The sequence below is a fragment of the Pseudophryne corroboree genome, chromosome 12 (assembly GCF_028390025.1).
Source record: "Pseudophryne corroboree isolate aPseCor3 chromosome 12, aPseCor3.hap2, whole genome shotgun sequence".
In the NCBI taxonomy this organism is placed as follows: domain Eukaryota; kingdom Metazoa; phylum Chordata; class Amphibia; order Anura; family Myobatrachidae; genus Pseudophryne; species Pseudophryne corroboree.
The window spans coordinates 42,219,788-42,237,450 of record NC_086455.1 but is presented as its reverse complement, the minus strand read 5'-3'; the positions used below and the strand labels follow the sequence as shown (position 1 = coordinate 42,237,450).

Here is a 17,663-nt window from a genome sequence, read left to right as displayed (position 1 = left end):
GTTACGAGTATACTATCTCTTTATCAACCAGTCTATATATTAGCAGCAGACACAGTACAGTGCGGTAGTTCACGGCTGTGGCTACCTCTGTGTCGGCACTCGGCAGCCCGTCCATAATTGTATATACCACCTAACCGTGGTTTTTTTTTCTTTCTTTATACATACATACTAGTTACGAGTATACTATCTCTTTATCAACCAGTCTATATATTAGCAGCAGACACAGTACAGTGCGGTAGTTCACGGCTGTGGCTACCTCTGTGTCGGCACTCGGCAGCCCGTCCATAATTGTATATACCACCTAACCGTGGTTTTTTTTTCTTTCTTTATACATACATACATACTAGTTACGAGTATACTATCTCTTTATCAACCAGTCTATATATTAGCAGCAGACACAGTACAGTGCGGTAGTTCACGGCTGTGGCTACCTCTGTGTCGGCACTCGGCAGCCCGTCCATAATTGTATACTAGTATCCAATCCATCCATCTCCATTGTTTACCTGAGGTGCCTTTTAGTTGTGCCTATTAAAATATGGAGAACAAAAATGTTGAGGTTCCAAAATTAGGGAAAGATCAAGATCCACTTCCACCTCGTGCTGAAGCTGCTGCCACTAGTCATGGCCGAGACGATGAAATGCCAGCAACGTCGTCTGCCAAGGCCGATGCCCAATGTCATAGTACAGAGCATGTCAAATCCAAAACACCAAATATCAGTAAAAAGCCTCTTTTTTTCTTTGCGTCATGTGCTGTTTGGGGAGGGTTTTTTGGAAGGGACATCCTGCGTGACACTGCAGTGCCACTCCTAGATGGGCCCGGTGTTTGTGTCGGCCACTAGGGTCGCTAATCTTACTCACACAGCTACCTCATTGCGCCTCTTTTTTTCTTTGCGTCATGTGCTGTTTGGGGAGGGTTTTTTGGAAGGGACATCCTGCGTGACACTGCAGTGCCACTCCTAGATGGGCCCGGTGTTTGTGTCGGCCACTAGGGTCGCTAATCTTACTCACACAGCTACCTCATTGCGCCTCTTTTTTTCTTTGCGTCATGTGCTGTTTGGGGAGGGTTTTTTGGAAGGGCCATCCTGCGTGACACTGCAGTGCCACTCCTAGATGGGCCCGGTGTTTGTGTCGGCCACTAGGGTCGCTAATCTTACTCACACAGCTACCTCATTGCGCCTCTTTTTTTCTTTGCGTCATGTGCTGTTTGGGGAGGGTTTTTTGGAAGGGCCATCCTGCGTGACACTGCAGTGCCACTCCTAGATGGGCCCGGTGTTTGTGTCGGCCACTAGGGTCGCTAATCTTACTCACACAGCTACCTCATTGCGCCTCTTTTTTTCTTTGCGTCATGTGCTGTTTGGGGAGGGTTTTTTGGAAGGGACATCCTGCGTGACACTGCAGTGCCACTCCTAGATGGGCCCGGTGTTTGTGTCGGCCACTAGGGTCGCTAATCTTACTCACACAGCTACCTCATTGCGCCTCTTTTTTTCTTTGCGTCATGTGCTGTTTGGGGAGGGTTTTTTGGAAGGGCCATCCTGCGTGACACTGCAGTGCCACTCCTAGATGGGCCCGGTGTTTGTGTCGGCCACTAGGGTCGCTAATCTTACTCACACAGCTACCTCATTGCGCCTCTTTTTTTCTTTGCGTCATGTGCTGTTTGGGGAGGGTTTTTTGGAAGGGACATCCTGCGTGACACTGCAGTGCCACTCCTAGATGGGCCCGGTGTTTGTGTCGGCCACTAGGGTCGCTAATCTTACTCACACAGCTACCTCATTGCGCCTCTTTTTTTCTTTGCGTCATGTGCTGTTTGGGGAGGGTTTTTTGGAAGGGACATCCTGCGTGACACTGCAGTGCCACTCCTAGATGGGCCCGGTGTTTGTGTCGGCCACTAGGGTCGCTTATCTTACTCACACAGCGACCTCGGTGCAAATTTTAGGACTAAAAATAATATTGTGAGGTGTGAGGTATTCAGAATAGACTGAAAATGAGTGTAAATTATGGTTTTTGAGGTTAATAATACTTTGGGATCAAAATGACCCCCAAATTCTATGATTTAAGCTGTTTTTTAGTGTTTTTTGAAAAAAACACCCGAATCCAAAACACACCCGAATCCGACAAAAAAAATTCGGTGAGGTTTTGCCAAAACGCGTTCGAACCCAAAACACGGCCGCGGAACCGAACCCAAAACCAAAACACAAAACCCGAAAAATTTCAGGCGCTCATCGAAATAACCCGGTATCGACACGGCATATTGCCGTGTCGAAACGGGTCAGTGTGCGACGTGAAAGCTCCTTTTCAGAATTAGCGGGTCGCCTGACCCGGGAATTCAACCCGGTAAAAAAGAAGGGTTATTACCGGGTTGATCGCAGTGTGAATGGGAGCCGTTCCGATGCGACATGGCTCCCATTCACAGCATAGGCAGAGGCGGCGCAGGAGATAAGCTCATCTCCCAGCGCCGCCTCCACCCCCGCCCCTGCTGCTGCTGCGCCCTCCGCTGCTATGGCAACCGACCCGGTATATTGCTGGGTCGGAAAGCCAGCAACGGAGCGCAAATGCCGGATCCCACCCGGTAAGTACACGTTTCTCTTACCGGGTGGGATCCGGCATTTGGGATCTGAAAGCAGCATAACTCTTCTGCACATGTTACATCTGCCCCCCCCCCCCCCCTGCAGTGCACATGGTTTTGCCCAACTGCTAACAAATTTGCTGCTGCGATCAACTCGGAATTAGGCCCATTGGGGGTCATTCCGAGTTGATCGCTAGCTGCCGTTGTTCGCAGCGCAGCGATCAGGCAAAAAAATCAGTACTTCTGCGCATGCGTATGGTGCGCACTGCGCACGCGCGAAGTGCTTTCACAAAAGCCGATGCAGTTTCACACAAGGCCTAGCAACGCTTTTCAGTCGCACTGCTGATCGGTGAGTGATTGACAGGAATGGGGCATTTCTGGGAGGTAAATGACCGTTTTCCGGGAGTGTGCTGAAAAACGCAGGCGTGTCAGGTAAAAACGTAGGCGTGCCTGGGGAAACGGGGGAGTGGCTGGCCGAACGCAGGGCTTGTTTGTGACGTCAAAACATGAACTAAACAGACAGAAGTGATCGCAAGGTAGGAGTAGGTCTGCAGCTACTCAGGAACTGCATGAAAATATTTTGAAGCAGTTCAGCGAACCTTTCGGTCGCACTTCTGCTAAGCTAAGATACACTCCCAGAGGGCGGAGGCTTAGCGTTTGCACTGCTGCTTAAAGCAGCTAGCGAGCGATCAACTCGGAATGACCTCCATAATCCGAAGTGAGCTTAATCAGTGCACTGCCTAGGACCTGTAGAAGATACAACCCCTGCAGTTTAATCATCATCCACTTTCAAATAGCAAATACTGTGGGGTCAGTATAATGTGAGACTGCACTGATTTATAATACATTATTAGTGTTTATGCTGTTAGAAATATTGTGTTTACAATAATGATGTTTATTCATAAATGTACAGTGGTTTGCAAAATGATTCAACCCCGTAAAATGTCAGTATTAAAAATTGCAGTTACACAAATTGTTCCACACAGTATTTTTATTGCAACCAGTAGGCTCTTACAGTCAATTTTCAAACTCATAATTTTTTATCTGCAGATTAATTCAATGAAAATACTGAAAAATTATATTTACACAAGTATTCAACAACCTGCTGTGGAAGCTCCAAGTTTACACAGATGAAAGATATTGCCTTAACAATTGACTTTCAGTTAGTCTCTACCTGTGACTCATTCAAAATTGACTGCTTTTGTATATAAAAAAAAACCCCAATTCAATACAACTGTGAATCTGAATGAGAGCTGTGAAAATAAAGCCCAAGTGCATTCTAAGAGAACTAAAGATAAAGTTATAGACAATATATGAAAAGGCTACATCACTGCTGGATCTATATGTGAGGAAATGGAAGCTGTACCAATCAGATACATCACTGCTGGATCTATTGTGAGGAAATGGAAGCTGCACCAATCAGGTACATCACTGCTGGATCTATATGTGAGGAAATGGAAGCTGTACCAAATCAGGTACATCACTGCTGGATCTATTGTGAGGAAATGGAAGCTGCACCAATCAGGTACATCACTGCTGGATCTATTGTGAGGAAATGGAAGCTGTACCAATCAGGTACATCACTGCTGGATCTATTGTGAGGAAATGGAAGCTGTACCAATCAGGTACATCACTGCTGGATCTATATGTGAGGAAATGGAAGCTGTACCAATCAGGCACATCACTGCTGGATCTATATGTGAGGAAATGGAAGCTGCACCAATCAGGTACATCACTGCTGGATCTATTGTGAGGAAATGGAAGCTGTACCAATCAGGTACATCACTGCTGGATCTATTGTGAGGAAATGGAAGCTGTACCAATCAGGCACTGTCTACACTAGGTAGCCCCAGAAAATTCAGTCAATATGATCATACGTGGGCAGACTAGATGGGCCAAGTGGTTCTTATCTGCCATCAAATTTTATGCTTCTATAATGACAACATTGACCATATTGACATTCATCGTGTAGACTAGGGGTGGGCAAAATACGGCCCGCGGACTGGATGCGACCCGCAAACCGATCCTGCCCGGCCCACTGCCTCCCACCAGCGCACAATGTCAAGCCCCTACTGGCTGAGCTGCTTTTCAATTGCTCTGCAGTACCTCCAAGCTGCCGGCACCTGTCTCCCCTGCTGCTGCTGCTGCTGCTGCTGCAGTGCTGCATGTCAGCTTGCCTTGTAGCCTCCTCCTCCCACCTCCAGAGTCCCCAATGACAACGGCAGTGTTCAGCCAAAAAGGGGGCGGAGCTACATGGTGACAAGGGGGCAGGGCTACACGGGACAAGAGCCAGACTGCTACAGATCCATCCTTCCTGCCACTGCCAGCCAGAAAGCCAGATCAGAAAGTTAATGGAAAAAGTGAGTGAGAGAAAGAAAGAAAGTGTATTTTTGTGTGTGTGTGTGTGTGTGTGTGTGTGTGTGTGTGAGAGTGTGTGTGTGTTAGTGTGTGTGTGTATATTTGTGTGTGCGGGCAGTGGCATCAGACTGTTTTTAGGTTGGGGGAAGATCTTTAGCTTTCGCTGTACCACCCCCAAGCACCCCCCGTGTTCTGTCACTGAGCAACCCTCCCATGTTCTGTTACCGTGTCACCCCCGTGTTCTGTCACCATGTCACACCCCAGTGTTCTGTCACCGTGTCACACCCCGTGTTCTGTGACCGTGTCACTCCCCCCTGTTCTGTCACCATGTCACACCCCCGTGTTCTGTCACCGTGTCACAGCACCCATGTTCTGTCACTATGTCACCCCCACCAGTTCTGTCACTGTGTCACACCCCTGTGTTCTATCACTGTGTCACACCTTTCCCCAGGGGCAAGACACTGGATAATTTGGGGCCTCTACCTGCTGTAATGTGTAAAAGGGGCCTCTACCTTCTGTACTATGTAAAAGGAGGCTCTACCTGCCGTACTGTGTAAAAGGGGGCTCTACCTGCTGTAATGTGTAAAAGGGGCCTCTACCTTCTGTACTGTGTAAAAGGGTGCTCTACCTTCTGTACTGTGTAAAAGGGTGCTCTACCTTCTGTACTGTGTAAAAGGAGGTTCTACCTGCCGTACTGTGTAAAAGGGGGCTCTACCTGCCATACTGTGTAAAAGGGGCTCTACCTTCCGTACTGTGTAAAAAGGATCTCTACCTGCTGTAATGTGTAAAAGGGAGCTCTACCTGCCGTAATGTGTAAAAGGAAGCTCTACCTACCGTAATGTGTAATAGAGCTCTACCTGCCGTAATGTGTAAAAAAGGACTCTACCTGCCGTAATGTGTAAAAGGGGGCTCCACCTGCCGTAATGTGTAAAAGGGAGCTCTACCTGCCGTAATGTGTAAAAGGGCGCTCTACCTGCTGAAATGTGTAAAAGAGAGCTCTACCTGCCGTAATGTGTAAAATGGGGCTCTACCTGGCATAATGTGTGACAGGGGCTCTACTTGGCGTAATATGTGTAAAAGGGGCTCTACCTGGTGTAATGTGTGTAAGTGGCGCTACTGTGTGGCGTAATTTGAATAATGGAGACTATTGTGCAGCCTAATATGAATCTGTATTATTTTTTGCCCATGCCCCTTCCACATGAAGCCACGTCCCTATATTTTTGGCACATGGGGGAGCTGCTATTTTGTGTGCGGCCCCAAATACTGACAGGAAAGTGTCAAGTGGCCTCTCAGCTGAAATAATTGCCCACCCCTGGTGTAGACAGTGATGACACGTTGAAATGTTGATATCATCCGTGGTGGCCCAGCGGTGACTTACATGCTCCCAACCGCTGCAGCAGTGTCTACTGGGTCCCAATGGTCATGTGGTCAGACCTCCGATCCTCCGGCGTTCGGGTGAGTGTTTCTTTCCTATCCGTAACCCCTGCCCCTAACCCTCCCTCTAGTGCCTAGTGCCTAACCCTAACATCCTCTCCACGCAGCTGAACCCTAACCCTCTAATACCTCCTCCCATTTGCAGACTACCCCCTAATTTCGACATTCTGACCATTTTAACATTTCACCTGTCAACACATTGCATATCAATGTTATATCAATGTCAACATTTAAACAGTCGACACTGTGGTGCCAACATTATGACTGCTGACATTGTAATTGTCAACCTTTTGACTATGTACCACACAGTAAACTTTTTAATAACACTGCCAGTGTATCTTATTGACATTTTATTGGTAGAAGCCCCCACAATTTAGTTACCTTGGGGACCCCACTAGCCATAATCTGACTCTGCTGGGCAGTATGGGAGGGTGACTAGAAAGAAGCCATTACTGGAGAAAAAAACACATTAAAGTACATCTGGAGTTTGCCAGAAAAATTAGCGTGACCCAGCTAAAATGTGGGATAAGGTTTTGTGGCAAGATGAGTAAAATATGTAGCTTTTTGGTTTCAATTCATAAAGCTATTGGCTTCATTCTTAGCTGGACACACTGCCAATGTCGGACGCAGTTGAGGGATTTTTTCTACTGCACATGTATCTAAGTTTCTAAGTTATGGCTGCGATTGAGATACACGGACTCAGAAATGCCTTGAAAATGTATTGGGCGGGGACAAGGAGGTGGTTAAGCGAACAGAAAGAGATCGTCCATCCGGGAAGCCATCAGGGGGGAATGTGGGGACTGGTGTCCCAGGCCCTTATAGCGAGAAGGGCCCACCCCTGGCTCCTACCACCAATATCTGGAGAGCTGAACCAAGACTTCTTAAAACAAGCCTTCAACTGGACATCAGATCTCTGTGAACCATTCCTGTAGGTCCGCAACACTCCACCTATATGTAATGTATGACATCATATAATGGTGGAGTGGTGCGGCAGAATCTTTTTTTTTTGGGGGGGGGGCGGGTGGAGGGGCACTGTCTCTTTTGTCAGTCCAGGGCCCCACAATTTCTGATGGCAGTCCTGGGTCCATCCATTATGGGAGTATCTCAGGGTATCGCTGACCTGGTTGCAAGCTGAGGTGCATAATCGGTCACATTGGGGGCCATACTCTGAAGGAGAGGACCTGCACCCAGTATGGGGATAGTGAACGTTTTGATGGTGTGAATGATGGTTGAGACTAAAGACGCATCAATTGGTATTTGAGCAACTAAAGACACTCAAAGTGGATGCCTCAGTCCTTGCACAGCCATACGCACCGATGTACACCAGGGAAGGGCATTGGCATAAAGTTGCAGTTGTGTGTCCAGCAAAAGATGCACATATGGACACTAATACAGGTTGAGTATCCCATATCCAAATATTCCGAAATACGTAATATTCCGAAATACGGACTTTTTTGAGTGAGAGTGAGATAGTGAAACCTTTGTTTTTTGATGGCTCAATGTACACAAACTTTGTTTAATACACAAAGTTATTAAAAATATTGTATTAAATGACCTTCAGGCTGTATGTATAAGGTGTATATGAAACATAAATGAATTGTGTGAATGTAGACACACTTTGTTTAATGCACAAAGTTATAAAAAATATTGGCTAAAATTACCTTCAGGCTGTGTGTATAAGGTGTATATGTAACATAAATGCATTCTGTGCTTAGATTTAGGTCCCATCACCATGATATCTCATTATGGTATGCAATTATTCCAAAATACGGAAAAATCCCATATCCAAAATACCTCTGGTCCCAAGCATTTTGGATAAGGGAGACTCAACCTGTATGTGTGATGTAAACCAAACATTTACTATTCCTCCACAAACACAATCCCAACAGAGTAGAATGGGGATAGTGGTATCATGTTGGAGGAATGCTTTTCCTTAGCGGGGACTGGCCATCTTGCTAATATTGACAGCCCTGATGTATGCTACAGTGAGATGCTGCAAGACAATCTGCTTCAGTCTTCTAGAAACCAAAAGCTTGGGAGAAAGGTCAGCTTTCAGCAGAACAATGGTTCAAAGCACATCACCAAACCAACACAGGCATGGTTATACAACAGAGAGGAGAAAGTTCTACAATGGCCAAGTCACAGTTGGGACCTCAATCCAATTGAGGATCTGTGGCACTATTTGAAAATTGCAATTGACATGAGTCATTCAACCAACCTGAGCAACCTGGAGCAAATCTGCAAGGAAGAAGGGGCACAACTCACTGCCAGACAGTGCTGAAATCCCCAACAGATGTAAAGCTCTTATTGCAGCAAAATTGCTTCTCTGCAGGGGTTGAATACTTATGCAATAGTTGAATAAAAAAAAAAAATCAGCAGACAAATAAATGGAATATTTACTTAAAGACCTTACTGGTTCACCATAAAAATACTCTTTGGAACAATCTGTGTAAGTGTTATATGTAATACAGATACATCTATTCATTTTTTAGGGGGTGGGTTTAATAACTTTGCAGGGCATTGTACTGTATGTGGGCACAACAATTAGCACATGAGTTTCATTCCACCAATGTCCTATTATTCCCTGTGTTTAAGGGGGTTCTATCGGATCTTCCGTTTTCCTGCCATAATCCAAAAACATAGGGGTACTGTAGGTTAATTGGCTACTGATAAATAAAACAGTACTAGAGTATGTGTACAGTACCTGTGGTAGGGAATATAGACTGGTAGTTCCTCTACTTAAAAAAACTGCTGTAAATGACTTAAAATTACAGTCCAACCCCCACCTACCCCCCCATTATCTTGTGGGGGAGGGGGTTGTGTGTGTGTAACACCTTATATGAGTTTAATACATCAGTCTGCATTGTCATCATCATCATCATCATCATCATTGTTTATTTATGATGCATCAGAAATTGCGCAGCATCAGCCTGAATACTTAAAAAATAATAATTAAGAAGCATGTAAGTACTGGCACAAGATATTCAAATGCAATTAGCCCATCGTCACGTAGTAATTGCGTAAGTTAAGGTTAAGCAAAATAGCCCCAGCACTCCGACACATAACAGTTACATATAAAACATAACCAGTACATAGAATGTACATAGAGGACAGAGACGGTACAGACAAGAGACATTAAATATGAAGCCAAGGTTATATCATGTTCAATTCGTTTCAAATAGGGAGTTTTATGTATATCGATATATTATTATTAGTATTTTTTACAGTGTATGCAAGTAATATATGACTGGTAAATTGTCTTGTCATTTCTGTTTTGTAATTATATTTGAGCGACCTGCGGAACACACCCTTTCTATCAGCCGTGGGGTTGACTTTGAAGGAGCAGATGTCAATAAATGAGGATGCATGTTTACTGTATGTAGGATCAGAAGACTTTGCAGTTCTATAGGATTAGAATGTGTCTATTTAACAAATGCCTCAATTTATAGTCTTAACTCTTAAGCCACTAGAGGCTCCCAATGCAAAACTGTATGAAAGATTTCCCAATGCAGGGGAATCAGCAGGTCACAAGTCACAGCAGTAGACCAGTTAGACGTAGTCCTATAACATTCTCCAACACAGTCATAACTGCAAAGATCAACCAGAGCTAATTGTTAAGTGCTAAAAAAAGAATTGTCCATTTCATAGTTAATATTCCTTTTACAGACTCCAAGAGATTATTGTAATTAAGTTTTATGCTAAGCAACAAATGATGTTAATATATAGACAACGGAACCTAAAAATAAACTAGTAACAAATGTTAAAAGTGATGTTAAGCTAAAAGTACTGTATATTGGACCAAAATCTTACAGTCCTAGACCACCATATGTAGCATCACATATGACAAGCAATTATGCTATAGGTTTTGGATTTTGTTAAATTAGACATTAATTCTAGCCAGCATAAGGCAAAGTGAAACCTTCCTGACACTATCAGCAGATGCCACACCCTACAAGCAGAAAGGCAGAAGGATTAGATCATACAGTAATACAGTTAAACAGACGGCATCGTATTAGTATAGTAAAAGATTCCCACCACTGGCTGGAGATCCTTGCCAGTTAGGCAGAAACAGATGAAAGCAGTCGCACATGTTGAAGGATTGTCAGGCACTCCTGCGAGAGTCAGTCCTTAGCTGCTGATGCACATCCAGACAGCCTTAAGCATACTGTAGCAGTCAGATGCTGCTGTATAAGAAAGGCAAATGCTGACACACTCCTGGTTCTCTCCTAACCCAGCAAATGATACAGCCCCTGGAAAGTGCCCAAATTATTCAAGGCCGTCCATAAATACATTGCATCCAATTGATCCCATATCTTGTAGAGGAAGAAATCACATGTCACTGCGGAGAGTACAGCACAGACGCTCTTTCAAAACTGATATTGTAGAACAGTCAAACTGAGAATCTGATCCTGAGCAAGCTTTTATTTTTCATAGCAGAGATGGTTAGAATATTGATTGTGAGGAAACTACCAATATGGCATTAAGTGAGTAAAGTGGACATAAAGTCTGCATGTGTCAGCGGTTCCACAGAATCGTACAGTGTGCAAATGGGGTGTGGTTCGTTTTATCGACAGTATCTAGGTCGACAATGTTTAGGTCGACCACTATAGGTCGACAGTCACTAGGTCGACATGGATGGAAGGTCGACAGGGTTTCTAGGTCGACGTGTGCTAGGTCGACAGGTCTAAAGGTCGACATGAGGATTTTTATTTTTTTTTGGTGTTGTTTTCTTCGTAAAGTGACCGGGATCCCAAATTAGTGCACCGCGTCCCCTCGCATGGCTCGCTTCGCTCGCCATGCTTCGGGCATGGTGCCTTCGCTCCGCTACCGCTTCGCTCGGCACACTTTACCGTTCCAATCGTAGTCCACGTGGATCGTTAAGTATGAAAAAATCCCCCCCAAAAAATAATGTGAAAAACTCATGTCGACCTTTAGACCTGTCGACCTAGCACATGTCGACCTAGAAACCCTGTCGACCTTCCATCCATGTCGACCTAGTGACTGTCGACCTATAGTGGTCGACCTAAACATTGTCGACCTAGACACTGTCGATCTTCAGACCGGATCCCGTGCAAATAATGCCATTGCAGATAAGATATTCATGCAGAACAGTAGTTTCTACCTCTGTCTGTCTGTTTTTACCCAGTTTTGTTCTATTACTGTTGTTCTAATTGTAAAGCGCAACGGAATATGCTGCGCTATATAAGAAACTGTTAATAAATAAATAATAAATAAAATAATTGTTTGCAGTACTTAAGTCCGGGTGATTTTCAAGTAAGGCAATGCAGACAGTTGCCTAAGGGAAGAGCTTAGAAACTAGGAAAGCAAACTAGTTTTAGTTTAAGTACATTATGTTAATGGATTCAAACATTTTATAAACTGTGTAAATTACTGGCAAACACAGGCAGTGATTCCATACACTGGGGTCATGGATTTTCTATATTTACTATAGATGTAGTAGGTCAGTCCTGAGACAAATGTTGTAAATATAGTTTTTCTTACTCAACAGAGTAGAAGTTAAAATGCATTCTAACTGTATATTTAACAAATTAATCCTGTACACTTCTAAAATCCATTATTATGTCAAATGCCCTCTACAATGTCAATACCTACAACTAATTTCTGCTTCAATTACTTGAATGTTTACACTATGTTACTTAAGATACTCCTTCACAGTCGTTGCTGGAAGCCAGATATTTTGGTTATACTGTAGGCAACTATTTGGAGTGCATTTGAACATATTGATTTACACCCAAGCTGCAGTGGTGTAACTAGGCTTTATGGAGCACAGGGCAAGATTAAGTATGGCGCCCCCCCCCCCACCGCCACCCCCTTCCCCACACACACAAAATAAATAAATGCATAAAGCAGATTGCGTGCATGCTCCTCAAAAAATGGGTGTGACCACAAACCAGAAGGGGCATGGCCACTGAAAATGGGGCGCGCAAACATGACACGCCACCAGTTTCACGTCACACTGGGAACATTCTTTTCAATTCCACATGCACCTTACCTATATGATGGTTTCTCACAATGTGGAACCTCTGAAGAAATGTATCCTCTAAGGCAGATAGTGTCTTCAGTCGGTAATCACTATTCATTAAGGAGATCACATCATCTAGAAGATGCCTGTTTGTGTAGTTATATTAACTAGGTCATCAACATACAACAGCAGTTCAACCAGACTCAAATCCTGCCCCCTGTGTTACATCCTACCCCTTGTGTCACATCCTGCCCCATCACTGTCACGCTTCCAGTGGCAGGAATAGCTGGTGGAGGGTGGGATGACGGCTCGTGGCAGTGCGACTGTGGAGGTTGGGGAGGCATAGTGGAGCTCCGGTGGTGGCGGGTGCATGGGGTGAGCGGGCCCTGCAGGTGTCGGTGGTGCCCCCCTCTGCTGGGGCTGCCACGGTGTCTGGTACACTTGCCCTGCTCGCACCCCCCTAGTTCTGCCTCTGCTCAGCAAGCTAAAGGAAACGAGTCCATGTTGTTACAGAGTCTGTAAGTTGGCCTACCAGATCCAGATGCAATGACCTGTGTAGAAATATCTTCACTCCTGCAACTCTCCCAATGGCAACCAGGAACTATGCACCTGAAATAGAAAATACTGTAGAGGGAAGAAAAACTGAGTCTATCCACATTGGATTGTTGAGGACAGGAATATGGGAAAAGACAGTGCAGCCTTAGGCTGGGAACACACTTGCCTATGTCAGTGACATCGTGCAAGACCCCCCACAAACAATATCGTTCATAACTTCATACACACTGGGGGTCATTCCGACCCGATCACTCGCTGCAGTTTATCGCAGCGGTCGGGCCGGAACTGCGCATGTGCAGGCGCCGTAGTGCGCCGGCGCATGCCGGACGGCCAAAGGCCGTCGTTCCCTAGCGATCGCCTCTGCCTGATTGACAGGCAGAGGCGGTTGCTGGGCGGGAGGGGGCGGCACGGCGGTGTTTGGCTGCCGTTTTGGGGGCGTGGTCCGGCCAACGCAGGCGTGCCCGGAACGTGCGGGGGGTGCGACAAGCAACTCCCGGCCAGCTGCAGGAGCTGCGCTGGCCGGGAGTTACTCAACAAGTACAAAAGCATCGCCGCTGTGCAATGCTTTTGTACTTGTGCGGGGGGGGTGGGGGTCAGACATGCGGGGCGGGCTAGCCCTGTACTGGGCGTTCCCCCGCATGTCTGGGAACATGATCATAGCTGTGCGCTACGATCAACTCGGAATGACCCCCACTGAACGATATCGTTTGCGCCTCATCAGTGACAGTATGCACCCACATCCAGGTGCATGCCGTCTTGTACAATATCTTTAGATTTCAAGTTGAAAATTAAAGACATTGTACCTCGTTAACGACCCGCGGGAGCGCGCATTGTTAACGATATACGGTATACACACTTGCCAATGTATGCAATATATCTTCCAATCCACCGGTTCAGACGATATATCGGGTGCACATCGGCAAGTACTTTTGTCCTGGATTGTTCTGATCTGCAGCAAGCAGAGTTCTCCTACAGACACCTTAAGGGCCCTACACACTGGGCGATAATACTCAAAGATATGAACAATCTCGTTCATTAATGAACAAGATACCATTCATATCTTTGAGCGTGGAGGCACCAGCAATTAACGATGTGCGGCCCCGTGCTCGTTCATCGCTGGTTCACCGTTGCTTGTGCATGCAGACCAATATGGACGAGATCGTCCATATTTGCCTGCACTGCTATGGAGCCGGGTGACGGGGGAGTGAAGAAACTTCACTCCCCCCGTCAATGCCCCCCATGCCGCTGGGTCGCCCATCAGCCGTATCCGCCGTCGGGCAGCTCGGCGGCGGATCGCAACGCATGTAGGGCCCATTAGTCACATGTGTGAGGGCCAAAGAGGGAATCCAATTTTGATGCAAAACAGTGTTTTTTGTAGGAAAAATGGATTTGGACACTGCCAACTGAAAGAACTTCTACAGTTCCAAAACACATTTATCTCAATGGTCTATGGTACTGAGCCATAATTTCCAGTCACACAAAAATAAAGGTCAATCCTCCTTATGTACCTGTGGCTAGTGTCCTCCATATAAATACTATAGCAGGCCTAGTGCTTACTGCACAGTGTGAAGAGTGTTGTTGGTATACTGAAGGGACGGAGATTATGACAGGTTTAAAGGCTACCCACTACATAGCTGACGGTGGGCCTTATTCAGGTTTGTTAGCAAACCAAAAAAGCACACTTATGGGCAAAACCATGTTGCACTGCAGGTGGGGCACATGTAACATGTGCAGAGATTTAGAGTTGTCTGGGGTATATTCAACGCTGAATCTAAATTGCTGTGTAAAAAGAAAGCAGCCAGTATTTTCCATTCACAGAATAAATATAACCCACCTAAATCTAAATCTTTCTGCACATGTTACATCTGACCCACCTGCAGTGCAACAAACTTGAATAACCCCCTGTGTCTAGGACATAGTGCACATTCAAGGGTTGGGGAACTGCTTAGGGTTCTTATTGGCTGGGGCAGACCTCTAAGGGGATGCTCTGGTGACCTAGCAGTGTCCCTTAGTTTTGGAAGATGTCCAAATGCCTAGCATGTTCCCAGTACTGGAAGGGCAACAACATGAGGAATGAAAAGTTCTTTTTTCCTACTCATGTGGCGCATCATCTTCCGATTTGCTCAGCTCCTCAACTTTACTCTCTGCTGTATCTTTCCTCTTGGAAGCTTCTCCAGGGCAACAGGGAGCAGGTGTTAGCGCTTAACAAAGAGCCCTCCAGGGACCATGGTCTAGTCTTCTTCTTTGTTTTGCTTCTCCTGATCTCTTCCAGCCAGTGGTGCCTTCTCTGTCTTCCAGGATCTTTCTTTCTGTCTCTTGTGGTGGCTTTTCTTTCTTGAGCCCAGTGTCTTTCTTTTTCTATAGGCTGGCACTGTTTTCCTTCTACTTTATGGCATTTCCTTTCATCTTCTTGATGACAGCTGAGCTCCTCTTCTTTGCTTCAGTGCAATTTTCTGTGTTCGAGAGATCTATATTCCACCTTTGAACTAAAGAAGCTTCACTTGTGCTGACTAGTATTAGCCATTACTAGAGGAAGGGATTATGATGTGGTAACTCCTATTGATTTGCCATTCTGGCCTCCCATTGGATGAGCTTGAATCTTTTTAGATACAAGCATTTCAAACCTGCAGATTCCAACAATGATGAATAATTACTGTAAATCTGAGCAACTTCCTCCTGACTCTCTCCATCTAGGTACTGTATGTGTTACTTCTTCCAGAGGGCTCGCCATCCTCCACAGCCTGGCACAGCGCCACTCCTCCAGTGGCAATGGATCCTCCCAGGGGTGGGTTGGGAATGAAAAGTGACCCTGGAAAAAATTGGAGGAGTAAACTCACATGGGTAGCACTAGGGGTGTAAGGTATGTGGTGTAGCCATGGCTATGGCAACAGCACCCCTACCACCTCCCCAAAAACTTGCCAGTGAATGGGCATGTCTGGCATCAAGGGGGAAGTTAAAAGGAAATAAAATTAAACATTAGGGGCTCATTAAATGATACACTTTTAGAATTGTGGAAACTATACAATTATTTTGAAAAATATATATTTTTTGCTTATTACACCAATGATATGCCAATCACAGGCTAAATGGCAAAGTCATTTTCATATATGCAAATTATTGTGCACTTATTCGTTATGACTATAAATGGTGCCACATGCTATAAATTACCCCCCCCCCCCCAAATCCTTCCGGTGGACCACATGGGCAACCCGCCCCTGGATCCTCCTATTGGACCTGGTGGGGCACGCCTAAACATCAAGTGTACTGTCCAACCTCTTTGGTGTCCGGTGCTGGTGGTGTTTAGGACAATTATGCAACCTTTAGTAAAGGGGGGTACTCACGGAGCGATAATCTAAGCAATCTGACTAGATTGCTTAGATTTTAAGCATGACCGCTCCGTGTGTACCCCTCACAGTGATAGAGCTGGATGCAGGCTAATCTAGCAGGTCGCTCATTTCACCCACTGGGTCAAATGAGCACAACCCCCCCACCCCCCATACGCTCAGCACACATCTCTGCCACATCGGCCAGTGAATACGGGTCTTAAGTCCAAGTGTAATGGAAAATTTGGCTGTACAGCAGGATTTTGTGGTTACTTATTTTGTGATTGCTCGTGCAATCCTCTAATCATAACATTGAGATATTCATTATGCAGATTGTTATTTTTAATACAATTGGCCATGCCTCATTGGTCACTCCTAGTAGGCTGCTTTCTTGTGCATATTGGGCCTGACTTAGGTCCCCTTGCAACAGTGCCCATCTGTGCAGATTTTTGGTACCTGTGCAAGCTCAGGACCTGTTCAGACCTGCGGCATAGGACGCAGAACGGAGGTGTGTTGCTCCCATTTAGTGGGTGGGAAGAGGTCAGGGATGTCCGTCGTAGGACGGAGATTTCCTGGCCTCTGCAGTGGGTGGCTTGTATGGAACTATAGGTGATATAAGCTGCCCAATGGTGGGAGGGAGATCCATTGTTGCATAGGACGCAGTTCGGATCATTACTGCAGCAGGAGGTGGCTGCTTGTAATAGACCCTCCTGCTGCATTAGCATACAGCGCTATCACTGATGCTTCCTTGGATAGCAACTCCAACTACATCTGATCTGAATGACTCCCCCCCCCCCCCCCCCTACACCCCGTTGAGCCCTCATAATGGTCCCCTCCAATGTGTATAGGCAATGAGCATACTTAAAGTCAATATAAGGAGACTTATGAAAAACTCTACTTCAGGCTTTCATTGTTTCAGTTCTCTGCTTAGAGAATGTAATGCAGCTGAAAAGAACATGTTTGGCCAGTAATGACCTACAGTGACAACAACTTTAAATCAGCTGACTGAACAATGAGGCTACATTGCAGACAATCCAAAAGTGATCTCACTGACAAGCAAAAGATGGCTGAACAAAGTGTATTGTAATATAGGCACCTGAGCATGTCCGTCTGCAGCTCTCTGGAAATAAGCTGTACTGTACTCATGGATCTACCTTGACAGAGCATATTACTGGATGGAATTTATATTCATTGTTCATTATCAGTTTACAAAGGGTTAGCATGGTCATGATGAGCAACGTGACTTGATAAAATGTGAATACATTTACACAAATGTATCCAAGCGCAATCACCAGAGAATGTTCTGGAATAAAACTATAATCACCCTTTTTAATAAATGTTCCAAAATGAATAGACCTCTAGGCTGGGGTCACATGACAGTAGTTCCAAATAATGTTGATTTACAAGCTCACGCTGTCTCTATTCTCCATATGTAGTCTCCTCCATGG

General features: G+C 45.5%; 1 protein-coding gene across 1 annotated transcript in view; it reads right to left on the bottom strand.

The window, feature by feature from the left end:
• Positions 1–10,591, bottom strand: part of LOC134980546 (protein AHNAK2-like) — a 230,390-nt gene extending 219,799 nt beyond the window's left edge. Inside the window, exon 1 of the mRNA XM_063947402.1 lies at positions 10,390–10,591. Within this exon, the coding sequence (XP_063803472.1) occupies positions 10,390–10,444 (55 nt within the window). The 5' untranslated portion in view covers positions 10,445–10,591. The remainder of the gene's footprint in view (positions 1–10,389) is intronic.
• Between the last annotated feature and the right edge of the window lie 7,072 nt (positions 10,592–17,663).